Source organism: Brachyistius frenatus, unplaced genomic scaffold (genome assembly GCF_029030835.1).
Source record: "Brachyistius frenatus isolate BFR_SWC_R1_liver_20210118 unplaced genomic scaffold, ASM2903083v1 Contig_42, whole genome shotgun sequence".
Taxonomy (NCBI): Eukaryota; Metazoa; Chordata; class Actinopteri; family Embiotocidae; genus Brachyistius; species Brachyistius frenatus.
In genome coordinates this window covers 3338309-3364254 of record NW_027210641.1, presented here as the reverse complement: position 1 = coordinate 3364254, position 25946 = coordinate 3338309, and the positions used below count along the sequence as shown (strand labels likewise).

At 42.9% G+C, this 25946-nt stretch overlaps 1 protein-coding gene across 1 annotated transcript in view; it reads right to left on the bottom strand.

Annotated features, from left to right (window-relative positions):
• Positions 1-3711: 3711 nt before the first annotated feature.
• Positions 3712-25946, bottom strand: part of LOC138623274 (anosmin-1) — a 40009-nt gene continuing 17774 nt past the window's right edge. The window contains exons 3-14 of the mRNA XM_069702705.1: positions 23463-23525; positions 22915-23137; positions 18636-18820; positions 18154-18283; positions 15591-15796; positions 13675-13819; positions 12564-12710; positions 9068-9156; positions 7763-7934; positions 7050-7270; positions 6259-6400; positions 3712-4916 (exon numbers count right to left, since the gene is read on the bottom strand). Coding sequence (XP_069558806.1) covers positions 4858-4916; positions 6259-6400; positions 7050-7270; positions 7763-7934; positions 9068-9156; positions 12564-12710; positions 13675-13819; positions 15591-15796; positions 18154-18283; positions 18636-18820; positions 22915-23137; positions 23463-23525 — 1782 coding nt within the window. The 3' untranslated portion in view covers positions 3712-4857. The remainder of the gene's footprint in view (positions 4917-6258; positions 6401-7049; positions 7271-7762; positions 7935-9067; positions 9157-12563; positions 12711-13674; positions 13820-15590; positions 15797-18153; positions 18284-18635; positions 18821-22914; positions 23138-23462; positions 23526-25946) is intronic.

The following is a 25946-nucleotide window of genomic DNA, read 5'->3' as shown; positions in this document are numbered from 1 at the left end:
TTAACACTAATCAGAGGGGATTATAAACAGCTCTTACCCGGCTGGATGGTACTTTCTTGCCTGATCTCTTCACTTTGTACTCCTGTGAAGAAGGATGTTTGGTTTGGAAAGAGGGATACAGATAATGATTCCTCTGGTGATGTTTTCTCTCTAAACACAAACACGCTGGACCTCTTGCTCACCTTTGACCCAAACTCCAAAGAACCAAATCCTTCGAATAAAGTGCGCTTCAATTCGGGAGGAGGGAACATGTACAGGATACGTCTCATACTGTAGGTTCATTTACTATAAGGATCAGATTTGTAGAAGTTGTCAGAGAGGTGTTGGCTGTATGGTCATATTTGAAGTTGTATTGTATTTATTACATTTCAAAGGAAAATGTTTTACTTTTTACTCTGTTATGATCTAGTACGCTATTTCATTATTTTATTATTTTTATAATTGTATTATTCTGCTTACATGTTAATACAATAATAAGTAACCCAATAATGATGACACACATAATATAACAATATCTTCATTACTTTTACTCTTGAGAATATTCTGCATTTTTCCCCATATGTTGAAGTTAATAACTGAAGAAGTGAAGGACTTTTACTTTTAATGGAATACTTTTTTTATATCAAAAAATGTTTGTTTTTTTTTGTTTTTATGTATGTATGTACCGAGTGGTGATTTAATATTTTGCCTTCCACAACACATTTCTCTGTCAGGGTCCATGGCAACTTACCATAGAGCTAAATCAGCACCTTCCTGACACGCTGTCGAAAAAAATGAACATCATGAGACGAGAATTACTGGAGAGCTGTTGTATTGGACTTCATTTGATTGCACAGGTGTACCTTATAAGCTGGTAACTCTTTGCTTGGAAAAACAAGTTGATATGATACCTTGCACTTTGTACAACCCCACGTTGGCATATTATATCCAACATACAGCAAGGAAGCTTTTTCCAAGCGCTGAATCCTGGAACTTGAGTTGCCCAGGGAGCGACAAAGGAAACTGTTGCTCCAATAAAAGGCAGGAAAAAAATGCATTGTCTGACTGTCTTTGGATTTGGCAATGGTTTTATTTCAATGCCCTGGTAATACTGCGTTTAATCACAGCATGCTTGTCAAGCTTCTTACTCTGTCAACCTTTAAAGAACAGGAAAAGAATAGTATGCTTGTCAGCAGCGCTGTAGCTCGAGCGCTTGTATATTGTGTGGCATGCATGTTCTCAGGTCTGTCCATGTGTTCTGGTCTTCATTAGACTTTGACTGAACATCTTTGCGGCCTGAAAGAGAGATCCTTTCATGTGTCCCCTGCCTGGTCCTACTCACCAGAGCCTAACCAGAAACATGCCACTGCCCAGGGCAAGGTCAGATTTCTCACCATACCACAGCATTAAAGCAACATTGATTTTCCTAATGGAGGGGGGAAAACACTCTGGTTATTTTTCATCAATCTCGCAGACAATATATTCCATCTCATCATATTGAAGGAGTACCAGTGCAAAAGTCCATGTGGTAGTAATCTGGAGCGAATGCCTGGCTCTGCTTGAAGATCTAACTGACCTGAAACTCACATGAGAGAGAAATTTGGAGCTTTCAAAATTGTTAAGGTTACAACGGGTGTCATCCCAAAAGGGAAAGTAAAGTCCATCAATTTTATTTTTTGCATCATACTTCAAAGTCAAACTAGGATTATACCTCTCATCAAAACCTCAATTCTATCCCATCTTTTAAGGAGTAATGTTACAGTTGCTCTGTCAAATATTGTAGGATGACCCATGAAAGTGGCTTAGATTGATAAATAGCGATGCACGGCTCATTGCAATGTTAATCTGCAGAACGGGTGCTAAGAGGTCAGAGGAAATGTGTGGGAGAAACAGCCTATCTTTGTGCTCATCTGAAAGGACTCACTGTGTCGTTTTCAAGCCTAATAAAAAAGCACTAATTTCAACCAGAAGACGGGCAAATATTTAACTGGCTGGGATTATTCAAAGAGCCAAATGAATAATATTGTCTTCAGAAATATGTGTTTTAATTTGAAAGCAATATCCCCTTCCGTGATTTTAACAATAGGGACGTAATGTCATGCAAAGTGTATAAGCCCTCACTGGCCTTGTACCATCACAGACAAAGCTTTTGTACCGACGACTGGGCCATTATTTAGTTGTTGCATATTTTCCTTTCTTTTATGTCCTCGGGGACTTGGACGTCTTGCAACATGCCTCAAAGGAGGCTGGAGGCCCTTTTGTTTTGAGGTTTTCACACTTGAGGGCCATGGTATTTTGTGTGTGTGGAGAGGGACTGTGACAACCTGAAAAGGGAAGAGGGGCTGGGCTGGCTCACGGAGAAAGGAGCCTTCGCTAAACACTGGCCCGGCTCCTAGAAAAGAGAGAGGGATTAGTGTGCACAGACCAAGGAACTAATCTCCTGTGACATAATAGAACTGTACATAAACAACATCCCTGAGAAGTGAGTGGCGAAGCATTGACTGACTGAAGAGGCTGAGTGTGTGAATACAAGGGCTCAGAATAATTTGTCGCTCGCTGTGGAAAACGGTGATGAGAACAGACTGTGACCAGATTTAAACATCTGGACAGCATCATCGCTTCACAAACAAGCACTTAGAAAAAAACAAGCACATGCAAATATGTAAACACTGCTACCCTCCATAAATACACAAAGGACACAGTGTATGATTTCTAAATGTGCATCTGATATTCTCACGTTTGTGATACTTAATTAACACTGATTAACCTTTAATATTGGAACAGGAAACTATGTCTTTGCCAGTGGCACACTTGAATGATATTAGCAATCAAAGGGACACTAATCATCCTGTTTATCAAATTAAGGCAAATTAAAATGCAGCCTGAACAAGAGCACAGCTCAGGGGGTATTTTTCGCATAGAGATGTGATTTACTACTTGCATTTGTCGAGGTGTTTTGATTTTTGAACAGTTAAATTGTGTCTAAATGGATAAAAATCTGGGATTTTATGAATCTTTGCTGCTAAACCACATTTCAAATCTGTTGAGAGGTTGTCTTTTAAAGTCCAAACTGTCAAATGCACAAGTTTGATGGTGTGATGACCTCGTAACATGAAGCGGTTAGTGTTGTTATTCACTTCCAAACAAAACAAAATACCCCCATTAACAAGTGAACGTTCAATAATGCAGTGCAAGGCCATTTTTTCACAACATCAGGCATGCGGAGCATTCAGGATTATTAAGTACATGCTTAAAACGCTTTTCGTCCGACACAAAAAACTCTGCTTGAGGTTTTAACACCAAAAATCACAGCCTCCACACACAGCACATTAGGCTTAACTTTCAGAGTGACTCTTCGCTTTATTTTCTTGTAAACATTTCCACTTTTCATTTTATGAGGGGGGAAAGGCTGCTTGAGCAGAGGAGGTATTTAGCGCTTTTCAAACACTCAAGTGCTCAGAGAAGCAGAGCATTATTGTTGACGGGCGCCCAACCTCAACGATGGTGAATTCACTCAGCCTGCTGAGCTATAGCTGACCTGTTTATTTGGACTTGGAGAGCACGTGTCTCGGGTTCCTGGACCGATCAGTGAACATGCTGTACACAGAGTCTGCCACGACGGATTTTAAAGCCAAAATAAGCAACAGTAATTGCCAAATAGTCGAGCATTGGGAGGAAAAGCATGTCTATTTACTTATCACATCAGCTCCGATTCAACAAACAACGAAGGGCACGGGTTAAGGATTATTTTATTACTTAGCAGTTTGTACAGTTTCTACCATGGAAAAATAACATGTAACATAAGACTGTATTTACAATTCCATTTTTACAAAATGTCTTTACAAGATTTTTTGCCAGTTCAAAAATTTTAGACTAAAACGCACAAAACATACACATTCACACACATCCAAACCAAACTTTGTAATACACACATAAATAAATATAGACATTCACTGACTGTTCCACGACAAATATTTCTACAGCCAAGAACATGTACAATTCATCATTTCCACGCAAGTTATAATTTCATTAATAAACATTACATATTACTTCCAATATAATTCTTTGTTAATCTGTTACTGAAATATTGCTAACATATTGAAAAGAGGTAACACAGACATTATTTCATGCCAACAGAATGCTAACGGTTGTCATGCAAAACCATTACAGGCTTTCAATTTGAAGCAAGTAATTCATTTACAGTTCTAAAATCAAATGTACTACATGCAACATACTACGTGAAATATTCTGGGTTAGACAACGATGACTTTAGTTACATTATCCATCAGTACTGACTGTATGCCTAAGCGCCTCTTTAATGGGTAACACAAAATAAATAGGTGAATTTCTACTTTTCTTTCTTTGTAAGTAAACAATTGTTTTACAGTTCTGGCGTTTCCTACCATCCCTGTTCAACCGTCTGTAATCAAGTTTCAATCATGTATTTACCAAATGCAATCAATGGTCTGGTGTTGTGCACTATGACACAGTTGTGGATCACAACAAATGTTGGGGTTCCTGGGTCTTAACGTTTACCTGGAATTTCATAACTTCCCTACGAGTCTGGGATGAGTTGGGGAGCTGTGTACTAACCAACCCAGAATATGAGACCTTGCAGTATAAATTTCACTGTACACACAAACCCGTCCGGTGACGTGCAAGTCAAGAGAGAGGGGTTAAGAAGGAATAGCTGGTGTGTTGTGGAGCCTGGAGAAGATAGACCCATATTTCATGAGCAAAGGGGAGGGGGAGGGGGGGGGGGTCCAGTTCATGGTCTGGTACGCTGTGTTTCTGTTTGGTTCCACACATTCCTTCCCTGACAGACAGGAGCAGAGCCACTGGTACTTCTCCCTCATGGGTTTGCCTCCACTTACAAACTCAGTGTCTCTCTACTGATGGCTTCTGGTGATGAGAGTGGTGCTGCCGGAGTCTGGGTCCTTGAAAACACATATTTAAAAAGCTGTCACATAACACTTCATTTTAGTCAGCTCTTAGCAATAACTGATCATAATTCAAATTGTATTGACTTTTCCACGTAGTATTTGCCATTTGTTTTGCTACTGCTGTTGCTGATGCATTAACTTGCCGTCTAGATCGTTAAATTGTTTTTACAACATTGATAATTACATCTTTAAATCTTCAGTTTTATCACCTTATAAAGTTGAGACAGCAACTTGGTAGCAAACAACTGCACATTTACACATCCAGCAGAAGGTCCTATTTTTACTCTGTTGCCTTTTTCAGACTCTGTAACTGATGTCCTCCACTTTTTGGTGGCAAAACGGACATAACTGAGGGAAGATAAAGTTGTCTTAACACTTTGAGCAAGACTTTTCGTGCAGAATTTGGCATTGTTAATGATAAAACATAATATTACTCACATTTAAAGGAATAGTTCAACATTTTGGGAAACGCTAGGAATGCTAGGAAAGCTACCTCTCTCAATTGTTTGTGCTAAGCTAAGCTACCGTGCAGCTGTCACACATGAGAGTGGAATCAGTTTTTCTTATTGGCGAATTCACGTGTTCTGTGTCCACATGCACTGACAGATGCACAAATTGAACGTGGACAGCAGATAGCTGACGTGCAGCCTAGACGGTTCCATTCATACCACACTTTCAGGTTAATGCGTTGGTCCGCTAGACATGGTTAAGAGTGTGTTTGTTGCCTTGTCGTTACAATAGCAGGAGACAAGTCGGCTCTCTCAATGTGTTCGGGTGCCATTAATAGGAGGCATTTAACAAAGGACTTCCCATGTCCAGCAGCGACTACTTTAATTACAAACGGGCGTACTCCATTATTCTCGTGCCTGCATGGGTTGCACATTATCGCTGCACAGTGGTGGGCATGGGGGCCTAAGGTCATGAAAGTGATGGTGGTATATTTAAGGAAAGTGGTTTCATCAGGACTTTCAGGCCATCTGTGTGACCTTGTACTCTTTTAATGACGAATTCTAAAGGTGCAGAACGACAAATCTCCTCGCACGGCCTTTCATATTCAACATTCATATTGTTCTCCCGGTGAATGTGCAGTTCAAGGAAAGCACAAATCAGCTTAAATTCTCACCAGAAAAAAAGAAACATAAAATCAAGTTCATGCTTAAAGAAAAAAATCTAAGATCTGAGAGCAGTGACAGCAAGCAAACCAAAATAAAAAAATAAACAGTCCCAACAAAAAGCTTAACAGCCCAATTAGTGGATATGATGTTGCACCAAATGTATGAAAATGTTAAGTCTTTCATATTATCACTTTATCTGAGCAAACTGAGGTACCACTTACGGTGTTGTATGACCGGTAATATGCTCGGGGTCTGGAAGGTCTTGACAGTGGCGGGACCTTCCCCTCCAGTGGTTATGACCTGCACCTCCAGTCTGTAGTAGGTGGATGGCCGCAGGTTGGACACTACAAGCAAGTTATGATCCTGCCAAGAGAGAGGGAGGAGAGCATCAGAGGACACGCAATCAAATGAAATACAACAGAACATGCCTTTGAATTTGACAGGACTTGAATTTGAATGGGCTGTGAAACTGGGGAGTGGAGCTGTCTTTGCACAAAGCTCAGACAAAAACAAAGACTTTGTTTTCATAAGGCTGGCTGTCTCTCTTTTTTGGCTGCCAGCTTGATAAAGTGTGTGGTGGGTGGTTTTATTTATAGACAAGCTCCAGAGGCTGGGAGGTGCAGATAGGCGGAACGTGTTGTTGATGGAGCAGATTATGTCAAAGAGCGGCTTTTTCAGAGCTCTCACAGAGGATGAAAGAGGAAGACGTGAAGGCAGATGAAAAGGTAGAGGAGAACTTCCAGCAGGACACAACACTTCTTTAGATCAATCCATGTGTCTGTCTACACACCACCACTTATCGCGTGATTCATGCAAAGAGGCCACAACAGTGTTATCCTCAAATCACTGTCCCCCCTTACATACACTGTAAATTGAAAAAGTGGAAGATACAATATATTTTCCTACTGCACAGGATAATATATTATGCACGACAAACATGCTGCATGAAAACCTACAAACATTCACAAACAGGTTTTAGCACGTGGCGATTAAAGGAAGAAAATAGACTTACCGGAGGCAGGATCTGCGACTGGGAGATGATGCTGTTGGGCAGGCTGTTTTGCCGGCTTTCGGTGGTGATCTCAGCCCAGGTGACCTGGAAGCCTGTGATTCGCTGATGGGGAGCCATCCGAGACACGCGCCAAAGAAAGTTGCCGGTGATGTTTCCATCAGTGATGGAGAAGGATGCGGTCAGGTTCTCCGGCTTAGCCAAAACCTTCGGAAGCCCCGGAGCTGTTAAGAGAAAAGTGATGCAAATATTAATATAGAAATAGTTCAATATTTTGGGAAATATGTTTATTCCTTTCCTAGCAGAGAGAAACAAGATTGACACCACTATCATGTCTCTATGATAACACAAAGCCTAAAACAGCTAGCCTGTCAAAAAAAGTAAGAAAATCTGCCAAACAGACCCTTATTAAGCCATACAGGATTAAAAAGCATTTTAATTCTCCTCTTATCATAATTTGTACAAAAACTGAAGCATAAAAATGACGCCGTGTTTTTATGGGAATTTTGCTATTGTCTACATCTAAGCTAGACACCGTGATTTCCTGGAGTCAGCACCGATTCCAAGAATATCTTCTAAGTGTTGACCTATTCTTTTATCTCTGCATAGATTTTGTCCATCATCATGATTATAATACGCTAGAGATCTAATTACTGCATATGCACTAATGCGGATCGATAAAATGCCCTTTATGTGTCCAACAGCTGCACACTCACCTCCCTCTCCCGGGCAGGGGATGTGTTTGTGAGTCTTGCTCCGGATGGTAGCACAGGATGGGGTGAGGAAGGTGGTGCTCTCGTCCTTGGAGCGTCTCTTGGACTTCAGCATGTGAACGGTGACTTTGTACTTGCAGGAGAAGAGCAGACCCGGGAGGTTGATGTAGTTCTCCTGAGCAGAGAAACACATTATTCAGCCGTGATGACTTTGACATGTCACCCAGGTCAGGTCCCGCGGAGCTACAGAGATAATTAAATACACAGCACAGGCAGATCACATTCCCGCTCTGGCCACAGGAACATGCCCCACATTACATTACTACTTTGAACACTCGCATGTTTAGGGGTCCGGGCACTATTCTCCTATTCCAAGTATATGAATGATTTCATATGTAGCATCGACATAAAAACGTCCATAATAGGCAAGAAAAAAGTACAGTGGATTGATATGCTATGATAACGCCCTGTAAATCCATGTTAAAGAAATCTGAGCAGCAGTCTTACACTTCACACTCATTTTAAACTTTAATCATCCATTGATCTTAACAAAAAAAAAAAAATGCTTTTCTCATCTCTCTTTGAGGAAACCAAAAAAAAAAAAAAAAAATCCTGCTGACTGGTGGATTTAGACTTTGCAGCAATAAAGAGGCCCTACATTAACAGGCAGTCCCTCGAGACTGGAGAGGGTGTGTTTATATGCTCTCTGATATGAAACAGCTTTGATTAAAAGTGAATGAGGCGCAGTGCTCACAAAAAAAAGCCTTGAATCCTTCCTGGTGATCTATAGAAAATGGATGTGTATTTCCTAGCAACCACAGTGCTGGTCCCCAAAGAATGTGTTGATTGCCAAACTTCTGCCATCGTGTATCAGCCTGAGCCCAAACAGTTAACCCACCCCCCAATTTCAGACTCTCCTACTCAGACGCGACTGCATCCTAAAACAAAGGCCCATGCAGTAGCATGGCTGGAGCCGCTGGAGGTGACTGATCCGCCGTTCCGGGAAACATTGTTTAAGTAAATGCATTTTATTGGGCAACACACCGCATGCCTGACCACACGACTGACTCATAATATTCAAAACAACAGCCGGTGATTTGCCCGATGCAAATCAAACGCAACAGGGCTTCGGGTTCACTCAGTGGAGTTGTTTTCTTTAGCTGTGCTGTCCTTTCTAAGCATCAGACAAAAGGTTAGGCGCGTGCTTTGCATAGCACAGAGCTGCTGATCAAGTCGTAGCTCTACGCGCTGTGCTATATGAGTGGACCCTCAGCTGGGAGTTGTGTGTCACGGCTGCTGAAGACTAACCTGCGTGACTGATTTCTCTGGTCCTTGGGTCTCGTTGTGGCTACAGTACTCCGGCATCCACTGCACATGGTAGCGACTCACAGCGGGGTCTGAAACAAGATGACCAGACAGAATGCAAAGTTATGCAGGGAAAAAACAAAACTACTCAGCATGCAGATCCTTACTTTTTTCATCTAATTACAAAAACACTGAACACCAAATAACCTATTTTCAGGATTAGAATTCAATCCATTCACTGCGATGACATTTGGAGGAGCCATTCATTTATTATATCCCTATTAAAGGTAGCATAGGCCTGGCAAAGAGAAACTATGCAGGTCAGCCAGCAGAAGTCTCTGGTCCGCCCAGTGTGCATTCACCACACACATACATTCACCAAACTGTTAGTTACTCTCCCAGTCAGACCAACAAACAAACAAACACACAAACAAACAAACAGACAGCAAGGTGAACATACATCAGGTTGGGTCACGATGTCTCACCAGACACCAGATTTAAAAACTCTGTATATGTTGTAAAATACAGAGAAATTTATCTGGCGGTGATAATCTTAATCAGCATTGTGTAAACTCGTCTGGTAATAGCTTCAATATAATGATATTTTTTTTATATGTAAAAGTACGATACTACAGGTTTAAGTATGGAAGCACTACGAGCGCAATATATATTCAGCAAACTGTACTCAATAGGCACAAAATAACATTAATAATTGTATTAATTACAAGTGTTAGAATTATTAGGCACTTGATCGATTAGCGACTGAACTTATTAACTTAATTAATTAATTAATTATCACCTCCTTTCAAGAAGTAAAAAATGTCAGGTATTCTTCTCAAATGTAAAGATGTGCTGCTTTTCTTTTTACATCAGCACAAACTTTAATTTGGACTCTCGACCGACAAAACAACATTGCTCTATTTGTGCATTTTTCACTATTTTCTAACCCATAATTAACCATTTAACCCAAAAATCCACAAAATGAATCCAAAAAAGCACTCCAGTCGAAGGGCCAATTTATATCAGGACAAGTTGCCAGTCATTTTTACTACTTTATTTAAATCGAGTGGTTTAATCTAGAGCAATGGATCGTGGAAGTCATCGTAGGTTTTGTATAAATCAATGTACTAAATAAGTAATAACTCATAGTTGTAGGTCAGCTGGAACAGAAGGTTGGAAGCTGATATATAGTTTGGTTGTTCGGTCCCTTAGCTCTTCTTCCTCATATGAAAGAAATCAATGCTGAATTGCTCCCGGTGTATTACTAAACATAAAAATGTGGACAACATATAATATGATACTGAGTGAATGTGATGTCGCTACACTGCAGATGTCAAATGAATGTAGTGGACTAAAAAGCAGAACAGTTATGCCCCTTTACCTCCAAAGTGTAGTGATTTTAATGTCCTAAAACCGTACCTTAGTACAGGATTAAAGTAAGTTAGTCATTTTCCACCACTGCACTGCACCTTCTGAGTATTAATCTGACATCGAAAGACGATCCGACAGGTTAAAATGATTAACTGATGGGTATCTCACAGATCAAAACACTCCCTATCTGACATCTGATATCACTCTTTCCATTTTTGGCGCTGATGATAGCACACTGTATGTCTCTGAAAAAAAACAAAACAGACTTGAGAGTCCTTTTTTATCTTCGCATTTGCTTATCAATAATCATCTTCCTCTTTCCCTTTGTCTGCTGAAGGCTCATCTCTTGGATCAAACAGTTCTGCTTCATCTTTAAGGATTTGCATGCTCATGTGTGGACCAGCAGCCGTGGTCACGCTGGGGCTCTCCAGCCCTCTCGGCTGCAGACTCATACACGTCATTACTGTACAGCAGCTCCACATAAACTCATCAGAAGTGTTTATCTGCCCATCGCGCTCATCTTATGTTACAAGATTTATTATTCATTCGACCGTGTCGCTTGGATATGTGAAATACTCCGATTAATAATTGAGTTGTGCTGTGTTCACCCCTCGGCGGGGGCCTGGGTTGCGGTGGGGAGATAAAAGGGGTCCTTTGAAGGCTTAGACGCAGATTCGGCACTTGAAGCCCGTGAGCTCTTTGGAAGCAGAAGAGAGGAATTACAGGGAACCGGGAAATCAGAAAAAAAAATAAACAAGATATGTTAGGATGGGTCTGATAGAGAAGGGAAGCGGTATGTAAAACATGAAATGGGACATGGAAATCAGGTAGAGAACAGAACCTCGGCAGCGTTTGATAAATCATGACTAGAAGCGAGCCACTGCCGAACCACTGTCTATTGTCTGGGTGTTAGGCAGACAGCGATATATTATCTGAGCTGGTGTACAGTACGGTTGTGTTTCGTCTGCTGGACACAACCCAGCGGCCCGGCCGCTTTGGATCACAGAGACAATGAGTGAGAGTTTAATCATGGTTCAGTTAACCTGTCCCTTTCTCTGTCACACAAACCAGATGTCCAGAGACTCCCGCTCTCCAGGCCATCTGTGTGTCTGCATGTTTACAGTAGTGGAACCCAGGTTGTCGGAGTCAAAGCCAGGGTCATCGCTCAGACTAATGAGTGGCACACACATACACACACATACACATACATACACATACACACACATACACATACATACACATACACATACACATACACACACACACATACACACCACGGTCCAGCACCACACAAAAAAGACAAAAAATAAGCTGGACCAGGATTAACTCTGCAACACTGTGATTCCCCAGCCATGCTTGATCGCCGTCAGCATCACTCAGCTCCCTGAGTCCACGCCAACCTTGCTAACAGCTCTGGGCCTCCTCTATCTCCCCCTCCTCTCCCTCTCTCACTCTGATTCAGCAGTTGGTGTCTCACCAGGCCTCTCCCTCAGCCAGCGCTTGCATTCTTGACTCTAAGATGTGGAGTTTGGCTTGGGCGATGACATATATTAGTAACATAACATAGAGCAGTGAATGGGACTTGACAGGTTACCCTGAGAGCATGGCTTTCAAGGTTTCCATATTTTTGCTCTGGTATTAACAGAAGGTTTGGGGAATGGACGCCGCTGGGACAGGCATTCCTTATAGGCTTTAACCCCTTGCAGTGCTGCAAACCACCACCATGTCTGCTCCCTATGACATCAGGTCTTGTAAAACAAAAAGGGCCGCTTCAACGCTAATGTGAGGGCGAGGATCTATTAAATACAGCTGTCAATAAATCCCACTGCACGGCTCCGGCGCTGTGTGTTTATTGTTCTTTTCTAAACAGTGGCTCCGGTCTACCGGTCCATGTGCAGGTTTACACTGCTCTGAGAGAGCTGGGTAACATGAGCGCTGGGCAAAGACACACCGTTTCATTTACACCAGCTGATACCACACGTATAAGAGGAATCCTCCGTTGTTTGAGTGACTACGAATCAGTCATGACATTTTATTCTGATGTGCATGAGTCATGGTGATTGATGGGCATAATGAGGTGCTAATTAGAGTGTAACAAAGCTATAAATCAGTATATTGGAGTTCTTACCTCCCCGGTTCTTCCAATAGACTCGGACCTGCAGCTGGCCATCCTGGTAGAAGGGCGTACCCACTTCCAAAGGGCCCGAAGGGCGTTTGGCCAGGGACGAACCAAGAGGGGATATCTCCTCCTTCTTTGATTTGAGCACTGATTTTGCTGGAAAAGAGAAAGGAGACATGTTTGCTGCTGTAGCTAACACACACCAGTAACTGCATTGTGGGAAATTCTCCAGCATGCAGAAACACACACTTATTTCTTTGTACGATCACAGTAGTGAACAACATGGGCATGTTCTTTATGCATACATGTGCAGTAAGTCGATGGCTACACGCAGTACTTATTCTGCCAAGGTTAGATGTTCAATTCCCTCGAGAGCCACACATGCAAAAAAGAAAAGCACACTCAGCACCGACGCTTGGTCTGTGCTTCCTAAATACTCAAGCGCTCCGAATGAATACAGATGTGCTGTCAGCGTACCTTGGCCCTTCCTGCTTTTTGCAATTCTCATAATGATTGTTTGCCCGAAGACTCTCAGTAATTTAGGAAAATTCAGCTCTGATGAAAAGCAAACAAAAAGAAAATTGGATTCTGCGAGGTTGATCCAGCCAATCCAATTAGAAAGCTGCAGCTCCATCCAGGTTTTGTTTGATTTCAGGTAGTGCATGACCCTGCATGGGACTGTAAACTGTACCTACCGTGTCTGTTTGGTTGCCACATAACCTTAGTACTGTCATTTCTTTAGGTGGGGTCTGAACCAATAAGATTAGGTGCTTTGGCTCGATATGGACAAAGTAAATTCAAATGGTGGCATCCCATTTTGTTCACAATAATATTCCTAAAATGTCCAAGAGTGCTAACACGTGCTCGTTGAAATCAAACAGTAAGTACAGATGGGGATGTTTGATGATGTTTGGCAGGGATTTGGGAAAAATTACAAAAGCTTATGGTGCCTGTGCAGACAAAGTAACGGGGTCACCAGAGTTTTTAGGATTTACATGCGGTGAACTATTCAAAATCTCCTGAATTGACCCAGATTGCTGTCCTTAAAGCAATGCTGCGAGTAACGCTAACACACATTACAAGCTTGACAGCTGAATGAATAAAAGAAGCCAGCGTTTACCTGATTCGTTATTTTGGGTGGTACTGAAGTGGAGAGAGCCCTTGGAGCTCTTCAGACGCACCTGTCCCCAATATGTGACAGCCTGCAACTCCACAGTGTAGCTGCTGTTCTGTTGCAGTCCCTCCAGATCCACCCAGCTCTGAGCCTGTGACAACAGAAAACACTTGGATGTTGGCATTTGCATGTTACCACACTGTCACTCGAGCCTCCATTCAAGGCCCCGACACCGTGCCAGTCATCGCTCCAACTCGGCTCAGCCACAGCCAACGTGGGCCTGTGGGAAAGCGCTGCTTATTAAGAACACATGCGGAGCAGAGGAAGGGATCGTGGCGAGGAGATAGCCTTCAGGGCCTTGTGAGAGGGACGTGTTGTCAGAGCCTCCCAGGGCTTCTTCACTGTGTTTGACTTCCAGCATTCCACCATCAGCATGAACCTGATGAGTTCTTGTTATTGACTGTGCGTGTTTTGACATTCCTCTACCAGCAGGCTGCTTTCAAAGCCCTGAGGTGCCAAAGTGGAAACCAGTAGTACATGTGTCAATAGGTGTCTGGTGTCTCCCACCTCTATCTCCTCCGTACCACATCTGCTCTGCATTTAAAAAAAAAACGAATTCAGGAGAACTCTCGATAGAGGTGTGTGTGGACCGTCTAGACAATCTGTCTTTCTGCTCGAGCCTCTAATGAAACGCTCTTCACAGATAGTGAGCCACATCAGGTGTCAGCTATCGGGTCACATGCTATCAGGTACTGGAAATACTTTGCAACTGTCTCACAAAACCTTTAAACACCTAATGAATTCAGTTTTACACATATAACATTGTAATTTTTGAGTAGTCTATGATCTCATCATATTACTAATCTATAAACTCAGTTTCATTCATATGTACTTATGAACCCACTGCTTCAGCCTGCAACAGTCCACTCATCTAATTTTTATGCAGGAGGAAAAACAAAAGCAAAAAATGTTTATACTGTCAAAATATTAGTCTGTGGCTTTCTGAATTGTCCCAAGTTGGGAATTCTAACATTGTGAACTCTAAGCTTGCCTGTTTGTTTAAGCTTTTAAATATCATTTTTTTTGTGATCATAAGTAAGGACTTTGTCTGTGACATTCCCAAGAGAGGGCCAAAAAAAAACTATTCTTTCTGGTTGAGGCAAATAGTTGAAAAGGCTCCAATCTGCAAACTAAACTCTTCCAAAGAATAACAAGGCCATTAATAACAAGAATCAAACCTTGTTCATCATCATATTTATGTCCTTGCGCAAGAATGTTCCTTTGATGCTTTTAGTTTAAATACACTGCTTGCATTAATGTCAAATATAATGGCAGGTAAGGAATTGTAAGTATAGTTATATAAACAAGGGATTTTGAAGCTTTTAAGATTCGTTAAAAAAATAAAGCATCCCATACACCATTGTAGAAATAAATCTATCACGCAATCGAACACTGCGCAGGAGAAAATGATCGAAAGCTTTAAAATATCAACTAAAAAAAAAGGTGAACAATACAAATTGAGACATTTAAGCAACACAGCCCTCGGAGTTGTGATTTATCACTATGGGCAGGGCTATTCATCACACGTAATGTGTTTTCTTTCAAATCTTAACTGTGTTTAACGGTTCTTTCATCAGTACAAAGAACGCTTCATTAAAACAAGGAAGAACATATCGTATCAATCTGTGCATGACTGATAGCCTCGTGACTACACATAAATAAATGCAACTCCTATTCCATGTTCATGTTCTTTTCCACTGCAGGCTTGGATATGGATACTAGAAATGGATATTTACAGAGATGTGTCGAGGTTGGAGGAAAAGATGGTGAAATCATCTTGGACGCGACCTCCGAGTCTTAGAGAGAGGATGAAAGGAAGGAAAGAAAAAGAACACATCGCTGAGACAGAGTGAGGAGATTACCCCATTGGTGGTCTTTCTGCTTTTCTTCTTGGATGGCACCATGGACTTGGTGGGCACAGTCCAGCTCCAGAACACTTTGTAGTGATGTATGGGAATATCTGGCTCCTCTGGCACTGTCCAGTTGAGGCGAGCTGTCACAAGGCCTTCATCGCCCAGCGTCACGTTGGTGACGCGCAGACTGGTCGGGCCGGGAGGGGCGGATGGATCTGAAGACATAGCAACAACAAGAAACAACACTGTCAGTGGGAACACATTTTATTACATCTGTGAACATTTAGGGAGGAAGACAAAGTGGGCCTCTGGTTATTGTATGTGACAAATCTCGGGCCAAGGCAGTTTTCTTGCAAGAATAATTTCAGGTAGAATGTATTACAGGCCAAGGCACCTTTCAACACTGAAGTCTGCATTGCAGCTGAGGAGGGGGACACGTGTGACACTGTGTAAAGTAATTAGTCTTCCATTGACAATCTGCCACGAGATGTTATGACAGGTGTCATGTCAGGTCCATGACAGCGTTCGGCAGGACCGCGAGCGCAGGTCAGGGGTTAACAAACACATGCTGCTCACTTTGGCTCCACGCTCTACATTCCTAAACTCAAACTAATGTGTGTGTGTGTGTGTGTGTGTGTGTGTGTGTGTGTGTGTGTGTGTGTGTGTGTGTGTGTGTGTGTGTGTGTGTGTGTGTGTGTGTGTGTGTGTGTGTGTGTGTGTGTGTGTGTCCAGATTAAAGCTGATTCTGAACCTGTCCATATGTGCCGTGACCCAGCCTACTGACGGCTGCTGATGTCAGCCCGGTGCAGAAGCACAAGCAAGGCCACAAGCCAGACGCCAGACCGGAGGGAACGGTCCTGTAATGAGAAAATGATTCACGCCACAGCCCTGTTGGCTCTCCTCTCCTCTCCCCTGCCCTCTCCCACCTGAAACACATTTAATCCAATCCAAAAACACAATTGGACACATCGGTTCTCCATACCAGCTGATGTTGGCTGTGCAAGATAAATAAACAGTCAGCTCTAACAAATTGCCCTAACAAAGTATAGTCGGGCAAAATTGCATTCAGATGATGTGGCCGGACTAAATAAATAACAATGGCATGACAGAATGGCCGGGAGTTCATCAAATCCATGACAGCTCTCATCAATCTATCAAAGTTCTGGCACTGATTGGCCTGATTGGAGATCGCTTTCCATCCCTGCAGCTGAATCCTTTTCCCACCTGGTGTCTGGCTCTGTCTGACAGCTATCCAAAATACTCTGGGGAGCAAATGCATGAACAGAGGTTTGACAGGACAGGTCAACCCACCACCAAACCCACTAAAACTGTTTGCATTTGGTACCAGTTCCATTATTTGGCAGAATATGGCGAGTACTAAGGACAGCTGTTGGCACTCCACTAGTGAGCACCTTTATGTATTTATACATTTCACATGATATACATTTCCAGACTCAACTCAAGGCTGTTCGAGGCATAACTGGTGGGCACATGGCTTTGCCTCTCCGTGCCAAAAAAGCACACAGTATTTGATCTGAATCAGATGCAATCCAGACACAATATTAAATTCACAAACCTGTAATCCCTGGGAACCACAAAACAACTGTCCATAACTTTGTATTGCAGATGGCATTAGTTAAAGTAGTTATTTAGAAAGTGCAGTAAAGCAGAGTCCCGCAGTACCACAGGATGCCATCAGAGCCTGTTCACTAATCTGTGGCAAAGATCTGAAATGTGCCTCGGTTACGTCACTCTGTCTGGAAGCAAGACAACACTCGCATTCATTTGAAACCTGCTATATCCCGACTAATTCAGACTTATTACATTTTATATGACTGTAAAGAGGGGAAACCCCTCCTTTGAAGACATAACTGAAGATCTTATTGCAACACAGAAATGAAATGTTCTGTGCACCCAGGCCTCCTCATTACTCGCTTGCTTCTTGGCAGCAGCGTGAATTTAATTTAGATCACTGGGTAAATGTGTGGAAACTGCGGAGGGGATACACCGTTTTACAATTCAGGTTAACAAGGTACATGAAAAAATACAGTTTTAAATAAACACAGCAGTGTGAACAGTACAAATGTTCATTTTTGGCTTTACCAGTTTTGCTTCAGTCATAATCAATGTGCTGCTGCTTGATGGAGACACGGGGTCGAACAGTTTAGAAGTGGTCACACAAAACGAACAAAAAGACAAAAAATACTTCAACTTTTAGTATTTTAAAAGATGCAAAGTGAAAAACCTAAGGTAAATACAAGCAATTTTTTTTTTATATATAAATAAAAAGATTCTGACGCACGTTCTATGAGTCAGTGATAAAGTTGGAAATGCAAAAGGAATATCGATCACATAGACACGCATTGTATGGCCGTATTAGAAGTCAAATCAGGCCATAAAATTCGTTCCCAAAGGTTCCACCTGTTCCAAGGTCTTCACCGTAACAAATGGAGAGCAGTGAGTGTCAAAACAGGAACTTGCACACAATGCAAGGCCACACACACACACACACACACACACACACACACACACACACACACACACACACACACACACAAATACACACACAGACCTCTGGAGGAGCGGAAGTGTTTGCTGGGTGCCGTGAAGCCGCGGGTCCCGTGGACATTGACTGCTGCAACTCTGAACTGGTACCATCTGCTGGCTCTGATGTCGGCCAGTTGGATGCGCTCCTCTGCGGTCTGAGGGACAGATGGAGGCAGAGCAAACCGCAGGGGTCAGAGTTTACGCAGGGTCACAGCCCCGTGTGAGTTTGCTGCCACATCGGTCATCTGTGTCTCTCTCTTTGCCGAACTTTCAAAGACGCCGTGACTGTGAGGAATGTGCAACCGTGTGCGACAGTCTGTCAGCGCAGTGCAGCGGTTTCACAGCTGTAGTGTGTCGCACGCTCCGACATGTGAAGCTGGAATTTCTGATAAAGAAAATCACTCGTGCAACAAATTTGATTGGATTTAAATTACAAAAACTACTCAAAACGATGTTATTGACATACTGACATCCATTATTTTGCATGTGTGGTGTGAAGGTCTGTACCTGCGCCACCGTCAGCCACTCTGTGGCATCGTCCTCACTGGGATGGATGCCGTAGTTCCAGCGGCGCTGCACCACATACAGGACGGGCTCCACGGAGATGTTGAACTTTGAAGACCAGCGGATCTCCAGCTGACCCGACGGCTGCTCCAAGAACACCAGCTCTTTCCTCGGCTTCAGCGGGACTCCTAAAAGTACAAGCAAGGATGTTGATAACGTGACAAGAGTTAACATCATCACAGTGTGGAACATTTTAGAATAAATTCAACATGAAATCTGTCGGGCGAATGTAGGTTGGAAAGATAAATGACACCATTCGAGTTGGACAGATACAGATTTGAAAATGAGACATGACCTCATTGCAATAGATTTAATACATGCTGTGGGTCAACAGCATCATCTTTCTACTGTGACAGATTGTGATATTTCCTGGCCGGAGCGTTTTAGTGGCTGCTCTTCTTTGTAATAATACACGTAGTTTGCATTTAGGTATGTGAGAACATAGCACATTACATTTCTATCTGCCTCTCTCTCTCTCTCTCTCTTTCTTTCTCTGTCTCACTTACAGACACAAAATACACCAGTACAAACATACACTCATACATATATGTTAAATTAATTTGCATCATTAGACTTCACATTCAGCTTTTCAGACAAAGCCGATGTGGCCATGTGCAATAAATTAGAGATTTATTACGTGCGGGACTCGGCCAAACAGTCCGCCAAGACAGACTGACTCTCCCAAGTAAATTTATTGCAGTGGAGAAGTAGTGAGTTGTTGATTGAGCATCGGGCACAGTGATAATGAGATGGAGATTGGAAAAGCAAGTTTAGAAGTACAGGAGAAGGCTGAACACATCCAACCGTTCTCAATAAATCACCCAGCACTTCAGACCATTATGTTGGACCTCTGTCGCTGCTGAACGGCCCGCTGCCGCTTCGCATTTCTGAACAGCATCAATGCACGCTCAAGGCTACCGAGCAGCATGTCGGTAAACAACATAATCAAGGCTGAATTTTGTATGCAGACAATTTGATCCACTTATGTCTCTATTCAGTCTTCATACAGGGAATGTAAAAGGGATTGAATGATGCACATAAAGTCTTGGAAGATGGAGGGGGGTCCTTGAGCCACACGCATATGGAGTCAGTACTTTTTTTTTCTCTCTTTTTTTTTTTTTTGTCCCACTGATAACAGCTTTTCTGCACACTAACAGCTGGGGGTCATTGTGCTGTGGTTTCACAGCTCCACAGCAGAGTGCGCCTGTGTGGGTGTGTGCGTCGGTGCATGTGCGAACAAACGTGTCACATTTCCTGCGCAATAATCAACACCAAGGTAACCACAGCATTCCTCCTCTCCCTCTGTCTTAGCTCATCTTCCCACAAAGTCACACAAGTACTCGCAAACCACACACATGCACGCACACGCGCACACACACGCACACACACACACACACACACACACAACTCCTCTCTTGCGCGATATGTGGGAGGACAATGAATACACTTCCTCCCAGCATGCTTTTTCCAAAGATAACTTTTGGGTCAGGTTCGATCCAAAAATCATACAGCGTTCACTTTTCGACGGCCACACACTTACTCCAAAACCATGATGTAACTGCTGCTGAAGCACGACCAAGAGTACGGCGTTCATTCATGTCCTAATCATGCCAACAATTACACTCCAGGAATATAATTCTCAATACTCACGCACACACTGTCATAATGACTGCTCTAATTACAGAGGTTGAGCAAAACACTGCAAATACTGCTTGTAGCACAATGACTTACGGTAAACTGAGGGTGGCTTGTCGAAGTGATTGACTGACTGACTTGTTGTGGCGGTGTGACTATGACTCTCGCTAAATTTAATTTAACATCTGCATTTTTCACACATTATATTGTACAACCGCTTTTGATCAGCAAACATGCCAAACAAGTCGAGTTGCTTCACATGTGGTGCCGCTTCTTCCACGGAGAGAATAAGAAAAATACAGAGACAGAAATTAAAACAAAAGAAATAGACAAGTGTAAAAAAACAAACCAAAAAAAACAGTTATTTCCATACCTGCACAGTGTATTTTATATGAGCAACATCTCTGCAAATAAATCTTTGAGACAACATTTCAGAGCAGTGGATAATGTGGGAACTATTAATGTAAAAAAAATTAAAATAAAAAGAATAAAAAACAGAGGCTTTGCTGCACATCAAAAGCCCGGTGGGGGTCCAGTGTCTCAGAGATCCTGAAGAAGTTTTACTATTAGGGACACACACACATGGCTTGGGGACCCCAACCTGAACACACACACATCTGAGAGTGATCTCAGTGGGGGAAACGCTCCATTTCTTCCCGCTTGTGTTTGCTAATGGCTTCCAGCATCACAGCTCATCACGGTGAAGACTCCATACACACTTGCGCACACACAGAAACAATTACGCTCTTCAAACCACAAGCATCTAATTAGACCTTTAACACCGAGGACCGGGACATGAATTCCACCCGGACCGTCACCAAAACGCTTGGTGTAATTCAGTGTAAATGTAGTGCTGACGGCGGCCCGTCATGAGCTCAGTGTTTGGACTAAATCAGCAGGCAGGCTGCCTGATCTGAAGGTCTCGCAGTGCGGTGAACGGTTTTCGTTGACTGGGTCACTGTATTGAAATTTTCAAGGTTACGCCTGCTTTCATCTTCCCCAGATTCACGTGCTGTACACCTTTTGAGTACGGCATTCTCTCAGGATTTTTTTTCCAAATCGAATATAAATACTAACATGCCCTTCTGTGCGCACAAGCTCGACCTCACTAATCATGTTCTTGCGGCGCACTACTAAACCCAGTTAAACTTAAGACTTACTGCGGCAAGATTTAAAGCATACACAGCTCACGGTCTATCACAGCAGCAGTGCAAAGCTTGATACAGACTCATCTTCCACTGCTCTTGCTTCAACATCCCCTCAACTTTGTTATGGCCTCAGGCTGCCAGCAATTGTGTGCTGACAGTGTACATAATGTAGTTCCAGCTCCCATCTACAAGTTCAGGGGCTCTTGGTTCTCTCGCGTAACGACTCGGCGCCCTCAGAACATCAAGCCGCCTTGGGCATCGCTATTAAACTACTTTACTGGAGCAACGATTCTTCGGTACATCAGTGTCTGTGAAACCCTCCAGCTTATCCTTCAAAATTCAGGACTGAATATACATTCCAATTTACGAGAGACGCAGCGTAAAGGGATGTGTGGGTGACGCACAATGCAAAGAGATGAAATAAATAAATTTACGATTCTAAAGAAGTTGTCAAATCTTAAACAAGATAATCTGCGTTTGCGTCACTCAGATTTCAAATTTGTGGTTAACAGAGTGATTAATGGCTTCGACGGTATTTATGAAAATTATGCAAACTGCAGCAGTTAATCGCATTAAAAAACATTTGCATCGGACTATTAGGGCTGTTTTCAGTGCTGCAGTTAATTTACTTTATATTTAATTGTGTTATATCAGTGATGCTGATAAGAAATCACAGTCTTCACTATTGTTCACAATATATATTACTCTTATTTTAGACTTTCTCTGAAATTCCATCAATACAGTATTATAGGAATATTAAAGTTTAAATATGCTTTTAATAAACCACTCAGTGTATTTACATAAAGAAATTACTTCTTTATATAGAAGTCATATGTGTCTTTGGCAGAGTCTCGTCATCCCAGGGATTCAGCATACATGTATTTATTCCAGCTTTAATGGTTTTCATTTGATCTCATTGATAACAGCCTCTGTGTTCGCAGTTTTCCTCTCCCACCGATGCTGCTTCACATTAAAAGCATTCAACTGGGAGAACATAAGGGTGGGAGGGGGTGTTACTGCGCTTTTTTCCATTTCCGTGGAAAAGCAAATTTGTCACCAACAATAGCGCTATTGTTTATCTACAAACGTGAATGCTGGCATACTTTCATCAATGGATCCGTTTTTTAAAAAAAAAACTGCCGTAATGGAACAAGAAAGGGGCAGCCGGAGGCAACAGGCAGTGCACCTCCAACTCCGAAAAGGAAGGTAAGGTTTTAATGTGTCCTTCTGTGGTTGGAAAAATACCTGTGCCATGTGCATGATGAAATCAGGTCAGGCAAAGAGACTTGGTGTGGTTGCACTGTAAGCTGATACACCAGTTGCTCCTCTGTTGTTTGCCAAATCAACCAGGACTGAATTCTTCAGGATTAAAACTTGGAAATCAAAGCGTTGTTGCCGAATGGTGTAAAACAGTGTGATGCAAGTATATTTGCCATTACCTTTGTAGAGGTTCTTGGGCAGCTGGCAGGTGTGGCCACAGCCATTGGAGCAGCACTTCTTGACAGCTGAACACTCTCCATCCTCCTCGCAGCTCTCCACGCAGGCTGCCGCGAAGCCGCTGGCCTTCTCCGGGGCAGGGCAGTCGCCTTGCTTCACGCCCTCTACCGACTTCAGGAACTCACAGCTTGTAAGACACTCATAGTGCTTCTTGGGAAAGAGGGGCTGATGAAGAAGAAGAAAGGAGGAGAAAGAGAGGGAAAAGCATTTGTCAGATGACTTTTTAGGACCAACCTGCCTGGCTACAAACAGGCAGCTCTCGGTGAACAGTGATTGTCCTGTTTACATTTCAATCCTTGACTTGTGACTCAGTGGAGCGATGAGCACATTAAGCAGCTTTGAATCAGCCTCACAGAGGGTGTTGTTACAGTGCAGAAAGAGTTGGTTCACACTCCTTTCAAACTTTCCTCTTATTGAATTTTCCCACTTGGTCTGAAAAGCTCCAACACTCAACTCTGAGGTAACCACAGTATTTGTGGCAGTGACATACCTCGCATAAATCTTGGCACTGGTTTTCCTTCAGGTCCCAGGATTCCTTGCAGGGCTCCAGGCACTGTGAAAAGGAGAAGGGTGTCAGTTCTTCAAAGAACCAGCCACATCAAAGAGCTGCTGCTGTGGAGATGGTGCCTTCTGTGCTCGTGCGCTGGCTGCCTGTCAGGCACCTCACTCGGGCACTTCCCCTACCACGTTCACAACAAGCAGTCACACCCCTTTTTGTTCCAGATGCCGGGCATACCTTCAAAGGACATAAACAGTCTTCCACCAAAGCAAACATGGGGCAAATGGGGTTGTCTGTTATGAGCAGACAGCCACAAGCTGTCTCTAGAAATCTACCCATGCTTGGGTTTTGCTTGGTGTGGGCCCTGACAGATCCTCTCTTCACGCTTTAACACTACAAGCCTCCCATGCTGTCTACGCCTCGTTCTCATCCCGCCACTTTTCCTGCTCATGTCTGGGCTTGATACACTCTGTCACTGGCACTAAACTCCCCTCTCTCTACCATGCTGAACAGAGAGCGTTTAATAAATGATACACTCAGTTTAAAGTTCTTGGGATTCCCTTTTTTTTTTGTGCACGTGGAACAAATTTGCTGAATGTTTGGAGTAGGCGCAAGATAAAAGAAAAACCTCAGCGTGAGTGAAATTCAAGCTCATTTTGCCAAACATAATGGTATGATAAAATTTTAAATGAAAGTTTACCAATCTGGTCAAACTCCTCTTGCTTTAGATACAACAACTCATCCTTAACAAATCAAATTCAATAAAAGAGAATGAAGTGTACCACAAAGGTCCACGCATGTCCAAAAGAATCAGGCAGATCCTGCTGCAGGGAAGGGAATGTGCTCAGATTGGGATTGAGAGAAGCTCGGGTCTTATGTGCTCAGCTGCTGCTGGCCGCTGAGAGCTGGTGTGAAAGAGAAGAGCAAGCTCAGTCAAACCTCTGCCAGGCTGCTTCTGTACTGCACTGGGAGCAGCCCAAACCGCACCAACCAACGACCTGCCAAAGTCACTCATTCAACCCCGTTTAATTTAGACTCCTTCACCATCTACAGAGCTAAGGTAGATGCAGCAGTGAATTTTCAACACATTCTCCGATATTCCTCATCCAGGACAGTCCAATATGTTGGTCAGTGGGAGGGAGGAATATGATATGGAGACCTGCCATCACCAAGTCTGCTCTTGGCCAGAATAAAAAAAGAGACTCCTGAAAACAGATTATCAAAACATGTAGAGTTATGTAAGGTACAATATAAAGGAGTGGTTAAATGAGGGCGCCTACTGTAGAGACTACATTAAACACGAAGAGTTGATGCAAGATATTTCACATCTCAGTTAGGGGGCCAGAGTTGTATTTATTACTATTTAATTTGCTCATTAGCCAGCTCTGTCATTATTATGCCATTGCCAGTGAAAAGTTTATTTGCTTTTTATGGAGTGTGGTGGACGGGCGCGTGATGAAACATAAACCTTGCTTCTGGAGGAATATGCTGCAATCAGGACCATGAACAATCCTGCCAGCTCTCAATTACACTCCGCTTCTCTGTAAGGTCTTTGCTTTGCCCAGCCTCGTCTGAGGCAGCCGACAAGTTCTGCGTGGACAGTCTGTTGAGTGTTACACGGCCGGTTCCAGAGAGGGGAGGAGGTTGGGAGGGGAAGTATTTTCTTAATTACTTCATAGCAATATAGATATCGCTCCAGTAATACGAAATATAAAGTGCCGAAAGGAAAAATGGACACCTTGGAAGGTTGTGACAGCAGAGAGCTCCAAAAGAAACTTATGTGGTTTCTACAGAGCTGATCAGGTGAAACCGCTGTAACACCTCTGCGATTTAGGATGACATACGAGCTCAACTGCACTGTCCAAGTTATGCCTCAGTCTATGCAGTTGTAAAATCATCTGCTATTAATAATATGGTGACCTTATATCATTAATTCTGTTCTCAATTATGTCCGCTGGGAGCATGGCCAGCGGCGCAGCAGCAGCGGCAACCTCAGCATCCCAGGCTCGTACAAGCACCACACTGGAACAATGAGGTGTTGAGGCAATGACTGTGCAGCACCAGTGTCTAAAGGACGCTCTGCCAGTAGACGCACATGTTAAAGCCCCCAAATCCCCTCTACAAATCACTGAACATACACACATAAGCCCGGGGATCAAGCTCATTTTACTCATTGAAAGATCTCGTGTGCATGGACTGAATGCATTCCGTGGGCTTTTCTTAAGGATGAATCCTTTTCTGGTTCACCACAATCACAACTAAACGAGTGAAAATAGAATCATCGTTACCTCGAGCTGCTCATGCTTGCGTGCCAAGCAGCATGACTTAACACAGCACATTGCGTACCAAAGATATTGCGACACAGTTGAGAATGCTTGGCTGTTAAGTGTCGTCTCACCCCTCACATCCCAAAGTTTTTTTTTGTTCCTTTTTATTAACTCTTCCCACCGAATAAAAATTTCACCCAGGGAACTT